Source organism: Stegodyphus dumicola, chromosome 1 (assembly GCF_044657685.1).
Source record: "Stegodyphus dumicola isolate Sdum_Otavi_A_Nest chromosome 1, ASM4465768v1".
In the NCBI taxonomy this organism is placed as follows: domain Eukaryota; kingdom Metazoa; phylum Arthropoda; class Arachnida; order Araneae; family Eresidae; genus Stegodyphus; species Stegodyphus dumicola.
Window position 1 is genome coordinate 218418336 of NC_140768.1, and position 19113 is coordinate 218437448.

Here is a 19113-nt window from a genome sequence, read left to right on the forward strand (position 1 = left end):
CTTACCTCCATAGTATTATCCAATACCTAGACAGCTAGAGAAGTATTAGAGACCCGAGAGGAATCAAAGTTATTGAAAAATTCAAGACCTTGTCCAAATCTTCTGTCTAATGTACAATAGATACCATCTCATGTAAATCTAAAATATAATAATATAGTAGACTAGCAAAGGAGCATACTTCCATGCCTCAGGTTTATACTAAACCTTTGACCTATCTTGATTTATACTGAAGAAGAAAGGCTTTAATTAACACTTTTTTGGAGACAACTGCTGACTTATTCATGGTATCATAGTGCAGGTTCTGGTACTGCTGTTGGTTTCAAGGGTGACAGGAAGGACCAAATGGATCTGGCTCATTTGACTTCAGAGCATTTAAGGATCCTTATGTTTTTCTCATGATACTAAAACATTCTCGACGTGTACCAAGTGTAAAAACCATGAAGCCGTTGTGCAACATCTGCTAAGTTGTGTTGCCTTGGTGCGTGAAGACCTACTGAAGAGAATTTGTTGTTGGAAGTCATAAAGGTGAATGAACTTATGGATCTGATCTGATTCAGATCAGAGGGATTTGTAAGAAGAAGAGAAAAAGATAAAATATTTAAAACTGTATATGCATAGATGTCATGTTCCATTGAAATCTTTTTTCAAATGTTGAAATTTGTGGTAGGCAACTGCAATTATCCATCTCAGTTTTTACTAAGAGTATGTGGGCCATAATAAATGGTTAACAGTAAATGATTTATTTCAGTTTCTAATCTGTTAAGTGATTTTAAGTAATAAATCTGACTACTTGTGTAATTACTATATGAATATTATCTTTAGTGTGTGCAACATAATAATTATTTTCTTCAGATTTTGTTTTACTGCTAAATTAGAGTACAAATAAATTGAATGTAATCAAATTGATTAAAAATATATAATTTGTAAATTGAGTTTGACAGCCATAGTCTGTACTATTATTTATAAAAATATTCGTGGTCAGTGACAGAATTATTAATTTTTTCTCTTTCATAGAATGTGTTCCTAGAAAAGAAATAGCATCATGTGAAATGCAGTTAATCCACATAGTTTAAACATAGGACGTTACGAAAATAACCACATGATATGTTTCTTAATTCGAAAAATTTTTTTAAATAAATTATTTTAAGTAATAAATAAGCTGTTATAAAATTAGGAATTATTCCACTAAATGAATCACGTGAGTTATTTTAATTGTTTATTTATTTATATCATAGCCAGATATGGTTTTGAATTATGTGTGCATATATGTGATGATGTAGGAATTACAGACTTTTGTACGTTATCATCTTATTTTGTAGCATAACTTCTACAGCTTATGAATACATTTAATAAAATAAGAGCATCTTTGTAGCATAATGGCATCCGGCAGCAAAATGCATAGCAAACAAGGAAGTGGAAATCATCTTAAAAATTTTAAATGTAATATATGCATCTTAGACTAGAAATCAAACAAGGAAAAAAAAAAGAGTAAAACTTGTTAGTTAAATGAATTTTTAATGGCAGATTTGTTTTATTTTTCAACAGAGAGACTTAAATATTTTGCCTTTTTCCATTTTTCTTTCTTTCTTTTTAATAGCAGAAAATTTAGTTTCTTCTTTTCACAGGGATTTTCCAGGCTTAGGTTTTGCAACCAGCGATATGAAATAGGCATTGTGAAAAAAATTCTGAAAAATATGTATATTCTAAAGTTTTTGTATGTAAATCAGTAATTCCTAACATGTGGTATGCATACCGCTTGGGGGTACATGATGCTTTAATCAAGGGTATGCAAAAGCATCAACAGTAATGGCTGAAAACTGTAAAGTATTAAAATGAATGCTGATGAAAAAATATTCGTAAAGTTTGAAATTGAATAGCAAGGAATTTCATTGTGACCAATATTTCAAATTTTGTACCAGAACATGTAGCTATTTTTCTTTCCTGTTGTATTACATTTTAGAGTTATTAAATGTACCATTCATTTTTTATTTGATATTCATCTGCTTAGTTATCTTTATTTTTCTGAATGAAATATTTTTCATCATGAATTTAAAAGGGAATAACTTTTTTGCAGTATTTTATACAAATAAAAATTTTGTTTATGTGCTTTTTAAATGTTTTTTTTATGTATAATTGTTTGTTTTTTGTAAAATTCAAATTATAAAATGTTAAATTTATAAAAACATATATTCATTTATGAGTGTTATATTTCTGTTGAAAATTATAGTTCCTTTTTTATAATTTAAGTTTTAATCTAAGAAATTTTAATTTTTATTTATATATTTTCTAGTTTTCTGTGTATTCACTTGTCCCCCTTTCCAAATTGAACATAAAATGGCCATATTTTTTATGTTAAAATGATGGTTTTTTAAAATTTTTAATTACTGAATGAAATCTAAAAATCATTTAAATAAATTATTGAAAATTTTTATTAATGTTGAAACTGCTAATGTGCTATTCTAAGCTTCTCTTAGATTTTTTAAATTACATTTTGTTCCTAAATTACCATTAATTTCTAATTCTCATTTTCCCTCTTTCTTTAGCTGTTGTTCTTAGGCAAGAATATCCAATGTTTTATATAATTACAGAACAAGATAATGAAAGTCCAAATCAACAAAAGCGTCATTTCTGTTGTAAATTTTGTTCATATTGTACAAAAAATAGGCAACATATGCTTTACCATGAAGTTAAACACACTGGAGCTCGACCTTTCCAATGTTTACTGTGTCAGAGAGCATTTTCAGCTAAAAGTAGTTTACGACGTCATGTTTTATTGAATCATGATGGTGAAAGACTCTAATTACACTCTTTGTGTTTAAATGTAGTAGTTGTGGAACAGAATTTTGTTTTATTTGTTTGTAATATGAATGTGCAGACTTTTAAACCTTTTTCTAAACATTGTAATATATATTCTGTGAAATCCATTTTTATGATGTCTCAAAATACTAATCAATGTGCTTGAATGTCAGAATTAATTTATATTATTGCATGCCTATTCAAAAATGTAAAAATTATTTCCTAATCTACTGTTCCTATTTAAAAATAGCAGTAAATTGCTGATTTGAAAATGAGGTGAGGTCTTTATAGTTATTATATTGCCACCGAATTATTTTCTATCAAAGAAGAAAACTGAATGAAATGAATTTTGCTGCATTTAATTGGAATGTTTAAATATATGGGGGCAATACTAGGCTTTTCATGATGATCATTTAAGCCTTTTTGAAACTTCTACATAGAATAGTTCTAATAGGATTTCTTTTCATTGGTGATCAGTTATTATTAGCTTATTTTTAAGTATATATTAGTTTGAATGCTTTTTGTGCTTTTTGTCTGATAATAAATAAAGTCCTCGCCCCTAACATAAGAGGAAATTTTAGAATGTTTCTAATGTGACTCTTTTAAATATTTAAAAAATAATAATCATTATAATCTAAAATGTAAATGTGATTTTTTATGACAGTTAAAAAAAAGTGTATGTTTTTGTGTATGCAGTTCATAATGCATGTGCTGAAAGGTCCAAAATCAGTTAACCTATTTCAACAATTACATATGTATTGATTTTACTTCACAAAACCGAAGTCTGGTACCATTTTGAAAATTTTTCATATTATAAAATCAATTCATTACCCCTTTTATGAAACAAGAATGATTAAAAGAAATTACTACACTAATTTTGATATTATATAACCTGAAATTGCATTAACGTGGGGATCAATAAAAAGCGTACAAGTTAGGCTTTAACTTTGCATATAAATGCATATGAATTTTAGTTAAATAGGACAATGATATTAAAAAACATTTATAAAAAGTATATAATAAAAATTTAGTGTTTATACATACATATTTTATGTAGCATATTAAATATGCTACATAAAATGGAGTTAGTTTGATGCCAATGTCTCCTGAAAATTTGTCTGATGACTGAGTACTGTCAAGCTTGCTTGACAAGTCATATGCTTTTCTGATGGATTTGTGCCTAATTCGTTGTTTTCTTACACAGCAATTTGATAATACATTTTTATAATTTTATTAATTATTAATTTTTTTCTTTTTGAGTCCAGCAGCTCACTGACATCATTACTATCAACTTTCAAATTTAATGTGACTTCATCAGTTTGTGGCATCATTTTAATCTTGATTTTGATAGAAATTGGCAAATTTTCTTGAAAATACTATTTAACCTTTTCGCGATGGCGCGCCTTTGTTTAAGACGCTTTTGCGGGACAGAAGGGAATTGAAAGCAGTCACCATACAGGTTGGAGGTTTTGCATCGCTAAGCCTAATTTTATAAAAAAAAATCAGAAAAAAAAAAGTTTCTTTTCTAGCATCGTAATTTTTAGCATCATTTTAGATTATTACTTGAGCTCTTATATATGTTGAAACTAGTACTTAATAATGTTTTTTTCTTTATTTTACATGAAAATATACTTTAAAAATTGCTTATCTTGTAAAATAATTTTCGGAAGCGCTATTCAAATTATTCCAAAGTTTTAATTGATAAAAATCCATCAATAAAGTTTAAAATTAATAAAACAACACAATAAAGACTATTTACAGTAAGAAGTAACAAAATTTAAAATGAAGACTGAGTGTGGTAAATCTCGAAGCATGGAGAAGTATCGCTTTCTAACTCTTTAGAAATGAATCATCACTCTCATTTGCGTTAGTAAATGGTTCACTAACCATATGAGCGTATTCTTCCTCTGATAAATAGCACCTTCCCACCATAATAGACTGGAGGTGAGGCTTTTCTAAATAAAAAGAGAAGGTAATATAATCTGAAGGCAATGCAAAACGTAAAAGGACTCCACACAGTAGCCCTAAAAGACCGTACACTGTAGAGGGAAAAAAATAGAATAAAAAAGGAATTGGATATCAATCAGACACGAGAATGTTTTCATTAGCACATAGGGATTTAAAGAGCCCACCTCTATTTACACTTTCCCTCCCCCCCCCTCGCAACAGCTGATGAGTAAAATACCAAAGTCAGGCAATATATATCAAACTCAATGTCAGGAACCTAAAACTGTGTTCATTTCAAAAGTAATGGACATAGGATGCCATCTAGTGGCCTTCAGAAAAATGTTCTAGCTTAAAATGCGTATACGCAACCCCTGTCTTCTGAATGCAATCTCTAGTGATGCATAGATGGGACACCCGACTGTAAGAGACATTCTTAGGGAATGCGTATATGGGACGCCCGTCTTGAAAGGGTTAAGGAAGACAAGAAACATCATACCTATTTAGTTCCACCCAAGTGGGGCTATTACTCATTTTTTAATATACAACATTACAATTTGATTGTAGAGAAAACAGTTATACATTATCTCTTATTTTCCTGCACACCATTATGAATATGTGAATGTAATAATTATTTTTAAATGTTAATAGTTTAAATTTCTGCATTGAAAAATCTAGTCTCATTGTGTTTGAAATTTCCACAGGTTGTGAAGCTGGCCTCCCTGCTGTTTTAAAACTAAAATTATTGCAAGCTATTTGGCATTTTTCTTAATTTTCACAGCATTGTTATGGGTGGTTGGTCAAGTGACTTTGCATTTGCAAGGGAAGTCATGACATGGCATCATTTTATTCCAACTCAAACTGATCAACTGACTTCTTTGAAATATCAGTAGCACTGCAGTCAACCTACTTTGTCAAAATGAATGTGAAAACGAGCTTTTGCTTATTGCCCCCCTTTTTTTATCAAGGCTTTTATTTCAGGTTCCTGTAAAGCTGTTTGTTAATATTAATTTTCATCTGGAGCAGTGTCACCAATGGTTTTCTATTAATTTTCTTATTTAAGCATTGAGTATCTCTTCTTTATTATTATAATTGTTATTATTTTGCATTACTGTAGACCTCATAATTGCTTTATGTGTCTTCTGAAACAGGTTTCATTTTCTGTGTGAAAAATGGATAGGAAAGCAGTTTATTTGTATACTTCAATGCCAATAAACAAGCTAAAATTCCAACAAATCTCTGTCACCCCCCCCCTTGTGTGTGTGTACTGAAATTTTTGATAGGGAATATTTTTTCCCCCATTCAATTAAAGTTATCTTAGTATGTATAATTTTGGTACAGTTCCAATTTTTTTATGTTTGAAATTTTTAAGTATATTCTTAAATTCCATGAGTTTAAACAAAGATGATATGAATTTATTTCAGTAGTTTTAGAATCCCGTACTTATTAGGGAAAGTGTGCATTTATTATTATTATTATTTGGATTTATACAGTGAAAACATGATTATTTGAAAAGCTTGCGAAATGCCAATACTAGATATGGGAAAATAACAGGTAGTTGAGCACATAAAAAATAGCAACTCATTTGCAGAAAACCAAGTTAATGGAAGAAGAAATTTCTGGTATAAAATTACAAAAGCAACCATCTTAGCTATCTCAGCGTACATTTAATACAGTACAAAGTCCGAAATCCGGACTCTTCGGAATTTCGGCGATTCCGGATTTGGGATTTTTCCGGATATTAGATCATCAGTGTAAATCTAGCAAGATGGCATGTAGAAATTATAAAATTAAAAATATGATATCGTGATTTATGAAATAATTAAGTATTTATGATCTAAAGGGTTACAGAATTTACAAAAAAAAAGTTTAATATTTATTTATTTACCTTATTAAACATTTCTTTCAATGTAAGTTGTTTAAGTTGATTCGTTTTTTGTGCTAATACTTTCTCTTTAATTTTGTAGACAGACATAATCTCTTGTTGAGTTACATTGTTGAAATCCTGTAACTCCTGTTTCGAGAATTCCGAATAACTTGTCAATTGAAATTTTCTAGTTTTCAGTAACTTCTGTGTTTTCAAGATCTAGAAGCATAATGCAGATTTCGCCATTCATTAACTGATTTATAATTGAGAAGCATTGTCTTCACAATGAAAAACCTCTTTTATATCATCTTCATTTATTACCACTGCTCCACATTTCTTTATAAAATCCGTTAACTGGAAAATTTCACTTTTGTTTTGCGATATCAGAAAACCTTTAAAATTAGCGGCTATCATCATCAAATTTAGCTATCCTTCACTATACATCATGAGCTTGGCGACTAACGACAAGTTGTTCCATTAAATTTTATCATACTTCTATTGCACACTGAGACAGTTAAGGCTGAATTGTATTAGTTTAGGTATACTGTTAAAAATTTAATAAGTATAATAAATATATTTATTATACTTATGTCTATTTCTTGCACATGCATAAGGCTTATGAGTTCTAAATAAATAAATTTCCACATATACATAAGCCTTATTGAGGGCCGGCGCTAGATATCTTACCACGTGATGCAGTCTCTGTGGGTACTAAATTCTGCAACTTGGTGCGGCCATACGAGCCCTGGCGCTGGTTCTGCATTTATGTGAATAACAAATCAGTTATTCTTAATTCAAATAACCTCATATGTAATCTTTGGGTCTATGCATATCATCAACACAATTTATTTTTACCATATGGAAAGAAATTTTTAGTAAATTTTCCTCGTCAACAGTTTTTAGCGCATTTAACTTATCTGTAATCATCGCCAAGCGTAATGTCAACATAAAAGGTTACCATACTGCTTTATTATTCTATTACTAACATAAAAATAATGTTTAGGCATCGCTACATGAGTCATTACTTAAGTTGTCATGTTTTGATAAACATGCAGTGATTCAAGGAAAGTATAATAAATAGTGATTCGCCAGGTTGTCGTCAGATCAACGATGTATCTATGTGGAATGTTTCGATTTGAGATGTGTGCAACGAAGCCAAGTTACTCATCATACAGATTTATACTAAAATGATTGTTTCTTTAATAACAGGGTATTTTATTTAATTTCGAAGTGAAATTAAGAATCGGGACTCTCCAGATGTTTTATTATGTGCTGAGGGAGAAATCAAATGCACATGCATAAAGCCTACGAGAAAACGTTGATGGTTTTGAAGTCCGAACTAGATCATTCTGGATAATGGATGTCCGGATTTCGGACTTTGTACTGTGTTATATAAGGTTTCAGAGAAAATGCATTTCAGATATAAATGCTGATTTTCATAGACCTTAAATATATTATATGAAAGTAAAGCATCGCAAGCAAATACGAAATCCTTTCAACCATGAATTTTAATATAGATCCTGCAAAACGTATGCCTAACATTCCAGCAGAAGTCTAAAGAAACAGACTGCTCTTTAGTTATTAGATAATCAATGGATGCTAGTTACAGTTATAAGATATAAAAAAGTTAAATAACATATAATTTTTCATGTTCTGTTGTTTATTGGCTTTCAAATAAAGTTGCATACCACATATATTCCACTAACACATACCTTTCTTGTTACCAAGATCGCATAACTTTAAAAATATTCCACAATGGGCTTTTCTGTATAAGGCGGGTCTCAAATTTTATTTATTTATATATTTTCAAAATGGAAGGAAAAGATAGGTACATTTAACTTATATTCTTACTTACAAAAACTAAACCTGCTTATCAAGAATTTATTGTTTTTGCATAAATTTCTGGTGAAGGTCTTATATTTGTGACATCACGTTTATTCATTTCTGACTATAAATCACACTACCTGGTGAAAGTTTTTGTTTATCAAAAAATGGTTTAACATGGAAGACATCTATGAGGAATGTCCATTTTCAGAGATTCATTCTTGGAACGAAACATTGGATACAACAGCAGGCTCTAAGCAGCATCCTTTGAAGGATAGTAGTGCAATTGTATTCACATTTTATGTGGTAAGCAAGATTTTAAATAGTAGTTCTGTACATACATTAGTGCCTTACAAATCTCACATTTCCACAATTTTTTATTAAAACAACTCTAAAGTTGTAAAATATTCTTATTACTACAATTTTTCAATTAGTTTAATGCTGAATAATTAGACTTACTGTATTTTCAGCTTTAAAATTTTGATGTGTGTGTGCCAAAAATATTTGCTTTGTATTGCTTTATCTTTGTTTGTCACTACTTTTATTGTTAATACAAAAATTTATACATAACTGTGAAAGGAGAATTATGACTTTTATTATTCCTTTCCTAAGAGTATTTGGATTTATTAACACCTTGACTACCAGGGCACTTTTCGGATTCCAGTCTGAGAAGTCAAATTGATTTATCATATTATAAAGGGTGTCCCAAAATTAACCCATTAGCCGCTGGTGTTGCGTTGACGCAACAGTTAAAATAAATGCATATATAAATATAACTACCTAAGATATTTTATACCAGCAGATGATTTTATGTAGGGAATATTATGAAGATTATTTCTGTAAAGATATATTTGCCTTCAACAATCATTTTGTTTATAATAATTAATCTTATACTTTAAGCAAAATTTTCGACCAGGTATTTTTCCTGAAAATATTTAACGAAAGAATCGCCGTCTTTAAGAGAGATATATTTTTAGTCAAGGTCACCATTTATCAGAACATTACACCAGTCAGATATTTATATTTGTGTTGGGAAGGAAGAGAAAACAGGTGTTGCGTTGAAGCAACGTCAGCAGGAAACGGGTAATCAATCTCCTTTTTCACTCATTCCTTTCGATATTCTGGTTCGTGTTCTAATTGTTTAAAAATGCCTAGAACGAGGTATCTTATATTAGAAGAAGCCATTCAAAGATTTTTTGATGAAGAAACGGATGATGATAATGTTAATAATGACCAGAATGAAACTGATGTTGTTGTTCCCCAAAAAATTGCAAAGGCTAGTGATGAAGAAGAAAAGAATGGCAATGTTTTAAATAATGATAGAGATATTTTACCAAATGATACTGCTGGGGAAGTTGAAATTCGCGTAAGAAGTAAGTTTCAGCCTTCTAAAAGCAGTTATAGTCATACTAAAAAGTTTAAAAAGCAGAAAACTGAAATTTTGAAGTGGATAAAAAAGGAACTGTTAGTTATATCTCAAGAAGAACATGAAGAAAGAGATAGAAGAGAAATTATAAAAGACAAAACACGAGGTAAAACTAGTGCACAGATTTTCGATTTTCTCTTTGGTTTAGACATTTACTCTCGTCTCTTTGAACAGACAAATATATATGCTCAGGGGAAAAAAAATGCCCAGAATTTATTATATCTGAACAGAGTCGTAGCTAGGGTTTTCATTGCCAGACAACTGAAGATTTCGCGCCCCCTACTGCTTGTCAAGGATGGAAAACATTTAATTCTAAAATGTCGTAACATCAGTTCGGTGCCCCTTGGATTCTGCGCCCGGGGACAGATGCCCCCCTCTAGCTACGCCCCTGTATCTGAAGCCTATATGAGAAGATTTATTGGAATATTATTGCTTACAGGATATCATTCTTTACCTCAAGAAAAAATGTATTGGTCTTTTGATAAGGACATTTCTGTTCCTGTTGTACGAGAATTGATATCACGTCTGTAGTACAGGAATATGAAGCAAAATTTGCATTTGACAATAGTCAAATTGACAATACTGATAAATTATATAAGCTGAGACCATATCTAAACTTACTAAATATCACCACTTTTTACTACTGGAAATATAAAGTCTGTTTTAGATTTCAGACGCGAGAATGCATTATTCCTTTTGCAAACTCCTATTGAGAGTGTAGAATTAGCCAGAAATAGATCAGCAACAGGAAGACCTGGTCAGTTCAGCATTCAAAAACCATTCCATGGAGATGGTAGACATTTTATCGTAAAGTCCGTTGATAACAAAATACTTTGTTGTAAAGAGTACCATAGCTAGACTGTTTATAGATGCAAAGTATGTAATGTAGCTTTACATCATGATTGTAATCAAGCTTTTCATGCTTGAATCTTTCAAATGAAATAATCGGTATTTGTAAAAAAAAATACAATGTGTATTTTAACCTATTGAGGCCGGGGCTTTGGTAGCAGTAAAAGCTACCAAAAGATGGGAAATCTTGAACCGAATGCTTTCCCTCCTTTAAGAAATCACCTCCTATTTGCAACAAAGATTCTTGTGTAGTTTAATGGATTCTCAGTGGGGTGCATCTATGTCGCAAAAGGGAGATCTTTGAAAGAGATAAGTGGTTGAAAACCCAGGGACGTCAAATTTGACATTTCACCCCACTTTTCAGCCTGTAAAATGGGGGAAAAAGACATGGCCATTAAAGTGGACAACCCCGTCCATTCAAACAGGGAATACAACTGCCAATATATTGGCCATCCGTCTACAAAAGGTTAATATTAAATTAATTACAAGTAGATTTATAAAACGTTATACAGCTAAAAAGTAATCCTGCGTTCCACTCAAAAGAAACATCACACGAGTACAATCCTACTCACTAGACATCCGTAGTCTTATCCCGCTGACGTTGTGCGAACGCAACACTCGCAACATGAACTTTTCCACAGGTAAGAGCATGTTTTCTTATTTTCAATGTAAATTTATGTTATAAATGCTTAATTTAGTATTTGTTATTATTTTCATGAGAAAAGAAACATTCCTTGTAGTTTTGGTGGTTAATGGGTTAACGCAATATTTGAATTCAATATAAAAGAGAGTTTTTAATCTTTAGATATGTATTTTTAAGTGAATCTTAAAGTCCATAGGATAGGGTTATTTATGAAATAACACATTGGGCAAATGGCCTCCACGGCTTTGCTGGTACATACACACCCTTTCATCGAAATTTTTCATGACCTTTCTGCATAATTGTGGCTGAATTTCATTGCTGCAGTGTTTAATTTCCTTTTGTAATGCACGTGTGGTTGTGGGATTGTTGACAAAGACCTTTGACTTCAAATAACCCCATAAGAAGAAATCTAATGGTGTTAAATCACATGATCTAGGGAGCCAATTCTGATCACAGAAATGAGAGATTACACGATCGGGAAATGTCTTATGCAGTAATTGAATTGTTTCATTGGCTGTATGGCATGTGGCACCGTCTTGTTGAAACCGCATATTGGCCACATCAATATCATCCAATTTCAGCAGACAGAACTGTATTATCATGTTGCGATATTGAACACCATTAACAGTTGCTACTTGACCAGCCTCATTCTCCTAAAAAAGTGTGCTCCAATGATGCCTCCTGCCCAAAATCCGCACCAAACAATAACACGATGTGGGTGCATTTGTTTTTCGCTAATCACACGAGGGTTCTCCGAACCCCAAACATGGAAATTTTGGCAATTAACAAAGCCATCGAGGTGAAAATGTGCTTCATCGCGTAGGATCATTTTGCTCGAAAAACCAGCATCCACTTTTTGATGGTTAATAATCCAGTCCACAAACTCTCTTCGTTGTTCATGGTCATTAGGCATCAGTTGTGTTAATTGAATTCTGTAAGCATGGAGACACATATCTTTTGTGAGTATATGCTGTAGAGAGCTTCTTGAAATTTGCAATTCTTGTCTACGACGCCGAATTGATGTTCCTGGGTTTTCACCAATACTCTCATGCACTGCTTCAATATTGACATTTGAACGGCTTGTTTTTGGATGACCAGTGTGTTTAGCGTCTTCAACTGATCCAGTCTCTACGAATTTTTCAATTAATCTTTTCACACTTGACGAGGTTAAAACACTATTTTCGCCATATTTTGTATGAAATTTTCAAACTGCGGCTGCCAAACTTTATTATTTTAAAAATACTGTTCAATAATGAAAACACGTTGTTGTATTGTATAACGCTAAATTTTCACTAACCCTAAACTCTCGGCTTTCAAACTGTTCTTTTTTCAGGGTTGCCAACAACTTAATACAAAAATGTCACCAAATTCAAATCTTGTGTTAATTTTGGGATACTTTTTATTATTTAAAATACTAATTATGATTCATAACAATCATTAAAAAGTTTTCAGGATCTTTTTTTTTTTTTTTTTTTTTTTTTTTTTTTTAATATATATATATATATATAAAATAGGGTTCTACGAATTATCTCATAGTCATCTTTTGTTGGATAAAACTCTTCGCAGAAGACCACTACGAGTTGATTCGTACAGACATGCTCCGACTTGCCGCCTCAGTACAACTAAAACAAGCGCTAAGCGAGTAAGTTCAGTGTTATGTCAGATCTTGAATCAAAAGCATTACATTTTCATTGATTTGTATTTTTTTTTTTTTTTTTTTTATTTTATTTTTTTGTTTTGTTTTGTTTACTATAAAGTAATAAATTCTAAAATATGGAAAGGAAAAGACCACTTACTGTGAAGCTGAACTTGAACGTTTTGCTAATCTAAGTGAGTCAGAATCTGACAAATTTTTTGTTGGAGATGGTACCAACAGTAGCGATTATGTACCATCTTGATGATTCAAGTGAGCGCAGTGATAATGAATTTATTTTCTTTCAGAAGGCCATCCATTCATATTTACACTTATAAACAATGAACTAACTCGTAGCGACGCAAAAGTGGCAAGTCAAGAAACTACGAGATAACTCATATTGGGCATCCTGAAGAAAAGCACTAATATGTGTTATCTTGTGTTGGGCATTCAACGTATTAATTATAGCAAAGCACACTGTGATGTGCTGAATATGAGGGATGCCTTTATGAGGGGAGTTTCTGAAGGCTGCTGGCTTGTATTTGCATTGTACCTGGGGAAAACCTTATGAAATGAGCTGCAGTTGGATGAAGTAGTGGTATCTTTCTCGCTAATTTTCAGCGCCTGGCAAATAAGTTTTAACTCATATGGGTTCACATAATGTATTATTTTTGTCCATTTATATTAAAGTTCAGGTATAATTTTGGGTAGATTGCTTATGTAAATATCCTTTCTTTGATTTCTTTTATGTAAAAATCCTGCTTTTCATATATAATTAAATCTGTGTAAGATTTTTTTTTCATGGGATTGTTTATAAAATGCTGTATAAATGAAAAGTATTAATGTATTAAAAATATATCTCATTTATGAAATTGCAAATTTTTGCTTTGTGGCAAACGTTACATGGAAAATCTTAATAAACAGAATGCAAAACAATAGATTAAAAAAATACCCAAATTTAAAACACACAGCTCATAATTGACTGCAGGGTGTGCATAACGCCCGCTTTAAAAACAAGAACTGAAGTGCAATGTGCACTTTCACCTATTTATCTAAATTTAAGGATATTAATTGAAAGTGTAAAAGTGAATTATGGTGAGTAATATCACTTTTTAGCTTATTGAAGCAAATAGTATTTTTACGTTCATTACCTGATGCATTATCTATTATGTATGCATATTTCTTTGAATGACTTGAAAAAATGAAACATCTCAATTTTTGTACACTTCTGTTGTTTGTTGAAATTATAAATAAAATTTAAATTTTGCTGTATTTACTACCAGTCAATATACTGTTTTTTTTTTTTTTTTTTTTTAAATATTGATATGGTTTTTATAGGTTGCTAACCTGCTTTTTATCTAATTCTATAGAAATATTTATAATTTCTAAATTATTTGAATTTTAAAAATGGAATAGAATTTTTCTGGTTCTGGGTCATTTTTTGTGATTTTATGCTCTTCAGAAATGTATGGGCTTTGGACTTTTGAATTCGTTGTAATTTTAATAATGTTTAATAAATTGAAGAACAAGTGTAAAATCTGGTAGAAAACTTCTACATAAGGTATTTTGTAAAAATATATATATATATATATATATATATAATGAAATTAAAATAAGGTTGTCAAACTCAATATGTAGGAGAACTACATAGTTATGTGAAAAAAAGGCAGAAAAATTATATATTGGTTTAACTATAAATTTATTTGCACAAGTTTGCTTTATTGTAATGCAATGCATAAAACTAAGTTAGGTTTACTTTAAAAAAATGCATTTTTAAACTTTATTTAAGAATTTTATTTCAGCTGAAATAAAAGGAGAAAATAATTTTTTTGTTAATTAATGTCATGAAAAATAATTCATATTATTATTAGCTTGAATTTTACTGACAGTCATGCAATGCATTGTACTGTTGTATATATTTTAACCAATATTCGATTAGTGATTTAATTTCTGTTCACATTCAGTATTATTAACTTAAACATAATCAGAAAACAGCAAAATACATAACAAGCAAGAAAGTGGAAATTATCTGAAAAATTTAGAACATAAATATAGAAATCATAGAAATGGAGAAAATTAAAAATGTATTGGTTGGATAGATTTAAAATGGCAAAACTAATTTATTTCTCATGTGAGTGACTTCACTTCATTACTGCTGTTTTTAGAAATTTTAATTTAAAGTTGGTTATTCAAATTTTATATAAGAATATTTTTAGGTAAATAATTTCAGGTTGTACTGCTATTTAAATGTGTACCCACTGTTAACTTAAGAATGACATCCTTCAGAAAAATTAATTATAAGCTTGCTCATATTTTTAGAATGAAAAAGAGATATAATAATAAATAGAAAGAAATAAAAAAGAAAGAAAGAATATAAGGCTCTTACAAATTAAAGGCAAAATTTTATCTTACATGATCCACGATTCCTCACCCCCTCCAAAAAAAGGTCTCCAAGAGAGAAGACCTTTTTAGAAATATAAACTAAAGAAGTGGAAAGAAAATGTATGCATTATCGTGTAGAAAATATAAGCTATGGAAATAGAAATGTAACGACTTTTTTTTAATGCTAAGTATTGTAATAAATAGATGCATTTTTAAATGTTTAAAATTGTTTTTGAAATTTCAAACATTTACTTGACATCGTCGTGGGCCGTATAGATGCAAAAACTCAACCTAAGTCCTGATATATGACATACCAGTTAAGAAAAATGTATGAAATGAAACCATAACTCAAAAATAAATTAAAAGTAAGAAATGTATAGCTTCTGTGCCGTTTAGAGACATTTTCAAAAATTTTCCGCTCCCTAATTAAAAACTATCCAACAAGTACTTGTACCCAAACTGATGGGAATCTGTATTTGGCAGAATGCCAAGAAAAATCCATTCATGCTGAAGGGGAAATACGTCAGAGTTCGTTATTTCGAGGCAGGTGGAGTCCTGTCCGCCTTTGAAAAAAATTGCAGAAAAGGCAGGGGTGAGGAGAGGATGGGTCCTGGAAGATTCATCGAATGGCAGAGGAGAGAGACTATTCAAACTGATGAGAATGTTGATTTGAAAGGGGGAAGAATGTTATTGTTCTAAGATCTCGTTTAGGGTGAATAAGGCATGTAGGTCCGTTCAAGGGAAAGAATGTAAGCAAAATAACGTTCGCAAAAAGCAACTGAGTGGTCTTTTGTGTGGGAACAGCACCAGTCTATGCACAATGACAAGGCCATCCAAACTATGTACAATGACCATCATAGGAAATATTTAATTTTTAGTGCACCTAAACCAAAGAAAGTCTATGTAAAGAAGGAAAGGCTCCATAGACGTAATGTAAACCAGTTTGTCTTCTACGCCGCTAGAAAGAAGAGGGACAATTCGCCAAGGGATTTGGCGACGGAACCTGTTGGCGAGAATTTCCCCCTTTGTGATGTACCTGGCCGAGATTTTCCACCTCCACCACGTGTACAGGAAATTGAGGAATACGGGTTAAGATGAATTGTTCTTTGACTTTTCGCGTGCTTTTTTGCTCTACTAGTTGAACTTGTATTATCCATATCGCAGTTTGATGTCTGATTTTATATCTGTCAATATGTAGGAAAAAAATGAAGTCACACAGCTTTAAACTCTTGATAAACGTGACCGTCGAACCTGTTCGAACTTCGACATCAGCTTCGAGCTTTGGCGCTTTTTGGCGACAGATATTTCACGCATGCGCAATTGTGTCCCTTTTTGTTGGGAGGGAGCCACTCATGCTGTTGTGAAGCTTTTCTTCTTAACAATACATATTCTTTGCTTAAACGCCGCATGGGTAGAAACGCCACACCCGCTGAAAATTTAAGTTTTTAAACACGTAAACGCCGGGTCGTTTCGTCCGGAAATTACGGTATGTGTGGAATTTGCTGCTTTGAACTGTATAAGATAAATTTAATCAAAATTTGTAAAATTTCAGAGCATTTTCACATGCCACATATTTATTAAAACTATAATGTCATCGGAATATATATGTATATTGATATATAGTTCACAAAATTTTTGTTTAAAAATGTAATTATTTTCGCTGATCAGTATAAACAAAAAATAAGAAATTTATGGTACTTTTAATTTTACCCATATGAAAAACCACCATGTAAAACATACTGGAGATCGTCCATTTCAGTGTGATATTTGTAAAAAAGGTTTTACGCAAAAAAGTAGTTTAACTTTTCATCAAAAACGTTTTCACTCTGTGACTAGATTTATTTAATTTTATTTTACACAAAGACCCAAAAAAGGGAAATTCAATACCAGTAAATTTTAAAATAGCCTATAAATATACAAAATAAGAATTAAAGAAATTTGAAATTAGAACCTGAAAATATGTACGAAAACCAGGAAAAAAATGAAGAGAACTTTAGGATAAAAACTTTAGAATAGTTCATCAGCTGATTTTAGATACAAAAATGCAAGGATTTTTAGTGGAAGGAAGAATTTAATTGAGACTGATGTATCTTAACTCTTGATAACGTTAGCTCAGATTTAATTGAGTTTCTCTTTATATATTTCTCTGGTTTTGGTAAATATTTTCAGGTTTTTATAATTTTTAGGTTTTAATTTCACATTTCTTTGATTCTTATTTTGTAAATTTCTAGGATATTTTGAAATTAATTGGTACTGAATTTGACTTTTTTGGGTCTTTGTGTAAAATAGGTTCTAAATTTCTTACTTCTTGTCTATATATATATATGTATGTGTGTTTATGTATTTAAAAGAAGGCAGAAGTTAAGAGATGATTTTAAATATCAATAAATTAATGTTTCCAGTCATAACCTGAAGTCATTCTCTGTGAATGTAACAAAACAACATTTTATCTTTTATAATGAACAAAGTTTTATAATTAGGTGTCATGTGCTATATACTAAAAACTACTATGTATTGTATGCTATATACTAAAAACGAACGTAAATGTTAATCAATTCAGTATGTAAAAATAATATATTTTGAGGGCTTTAGTTGCAGCTCTTGAGTTTTATTAGACATTTATGATTTAGTATTAGTAATTTGTATTTCTATACATTCTAATGTGAAATAATGATTTGTTGTATTTTTCTCATCAAGAAGTAGAAGAGCATAAATTGAATTAAAAAATGTCTACTAAAACAAAACTTATTTTTGCATACCATTCGTGGAACCATTAAAAAATATGAGGCTTCTGTTTGCTTAAAAATAATGTTGTATAGTAGCAAACTTAAATTTAAATTAGATTTTGCTTTTTATATATAAATATTTATGTATTTTTTATATTATGAAAATTGGTCTGATCAAAATGTTATAAAAATTTTAGCTTATTGATTTTCAACTGTTTTTTTGGTTGATCTTTACAATATGGTAACTGGTAGTTTGGCGACATTTTGGAGGCGATAGAGGTTACTACCTGGCACTTTGGTAATAATGTGAGCAGTACTCAGTTCTGATTACGCATTATTTTGTGTGAGGGAAATGAGAGATCATGGGATATGTCATGTGATATTAATGGACGATTTACGGTTCTTTAATCGGAAAAGGGGAGAAATCGGGAAAAAATCTGGAAATTTTGTATTTGGCTTTATTCTGTCTTGTGTGAAACAGTGTTCGTGAATTTTTGGATCCCATGGCCCTAACTAAAGTGAATTCGAAATGGGTATTTATGTATGTATTAATTTAATGTATGTGCTCATTTATATTTCAAGTAGTGTTTTTGAATTTAATTATATTTTAATTAAATGATAGTTATTTTGTGAATTTTATGTTTGTAAGAATTTGGTATACATTTTAGTTGAAGTAAACGTGCATGGAAATAATTTAAATATCTGACACTAAGTATTTGTAATGGTTGCGGTATGAATTCGTTGGTGGCGTGTATAATGTAATAGATGATTTAGAGGTAAAAGTTTTTGGATATTTATTTTATATGTGGAAATGTTCATTACTTTTTCGCGATCAGGTAATTTCATATATGTTCTTTTTACCGGGTTTAAAGATTGAGAAAATTGTCATGTATTTTCGTGAATTTTTTCTAATATATGAGAAAAAAGCAGTGTACATGGATATAGTGAAGAGTGTGCGCAATGCCATTTTTGTGCAATTCTGGGATGTTTTTTTAAGTAAAAATAAGGCGGCGTGTACATGGT

The 19113-nt window shown here is 30.7% G+C and overlaps 1 protein-coding gene across 3 annotated transcripts in view; it reads left to right on the forward strand.

Moving 5' to 3' along the window:
* Nucleotides 1-19113, forward strand: part of LOC146999463 (uncharacterized) — a 49870-nt gene that overhangs the window by 10261 nt on the left and 20496 nt on the right. For all 3 annotated transcript variants that reach the window (XM_085825633.1, XM_085825639.1, XM_085825646.1), the window contains exon 2: nucleotides 2544-12991. In XM_085825633.1, the coding sequence (XP_085681759.1) occupies nucleotides 9579-10388 (810 nt within the window). In that variant the 5' untranslated portion in view covers nucleotides 2544-9578 and the 3' untranslated portion in view covers nucleotides 10389-12991. The remainder of the gene's footprint in view (nucleotides 1-2543; nucleotides 12992-19113) is intronic.